Here is a 440-nt window from a genome sequence, read left to right as displayed (position 1 = left end):
CTGGATGGCATGTGATGATGTCTGGGGTGGGTGCTGGCAGCATGGGAGCTGTCAGCTGGATGCCCATCACCCACGGGAACGCTGTGCCCTGGCAGATTGGACCCTGGGCGACCCGGAGCCCTTCGATGTGCACTCCCTGGGCGAGGCGCTGCGAGGCTACCTGCAGGACCTGCCCTCCCCCGTGGTGCCAGTGTCCGTGCACGGAGACATCCTTCGTGTGCTGCAGGGTAAGGGTCTCTCTGACTGTGGCAGGGAACGGGCCGCTGGGTGGGATGGTGAGTCCTGTTCCTATGGGGCCTGGCACCTGGCCCCTGCGGCTGACAGTGCTCCCACACATGGAGCAGCCAGAGTGTGGAGAGCGGTGCCGGCTGTCCCAGCCCTTCCATCATGTCTTGTGCTCTCCCCAGAGCTCCCCCCGCCGGAGAATTGCCGGAAACAGC

General features: G+C 65.5%; 1 protein-coding gene across 1 annotated transcript in view; it reads left to right on the top strand.

Annotated features, from left to right (window-relative positions):
- LOC104499813 (phosphatidylinositol 3-kinase regulatory subunit beta-like) overlaps positions 1-440 on the top strand; it is a gene marked incomplete at its 3' end in the record, with an annotated part of 10012 nt that overhangs the window by 6461 nt on the left and 3111 nt on the right. Inside the window, 2 exon segments of the mRNA XM_010143370.1 lie at positions 96-227; positions 408-438. Of these exon segments, the coding sequence (XP_010141672.1) occupies positions 96-227; positions 408-438 (163 nt within the window).

The sequence above is a fragment of the Buceros rhinoceros genome, unplaced genomic scaffold (genome assembly GCF_000710305.1).
Source record: "Buceros rhinoceros silvestris isolate BGI_N320 unplaced genomic scaffold, ASM71030v1 scaffold23299, whole genome shotgun sequence".
NCBI classification, from domain to species: Eukaryota; Metazoa; Chordata; class Aves; order Bucerotiformes; family Bucerotidae; genus Buceros; species Buceros rhinoceros.
The sequence above is the reverse complement of the archived record's forward strand: the minus strand, read 5'-3'. Positions and strand labels throughout refer to the sequence as shown.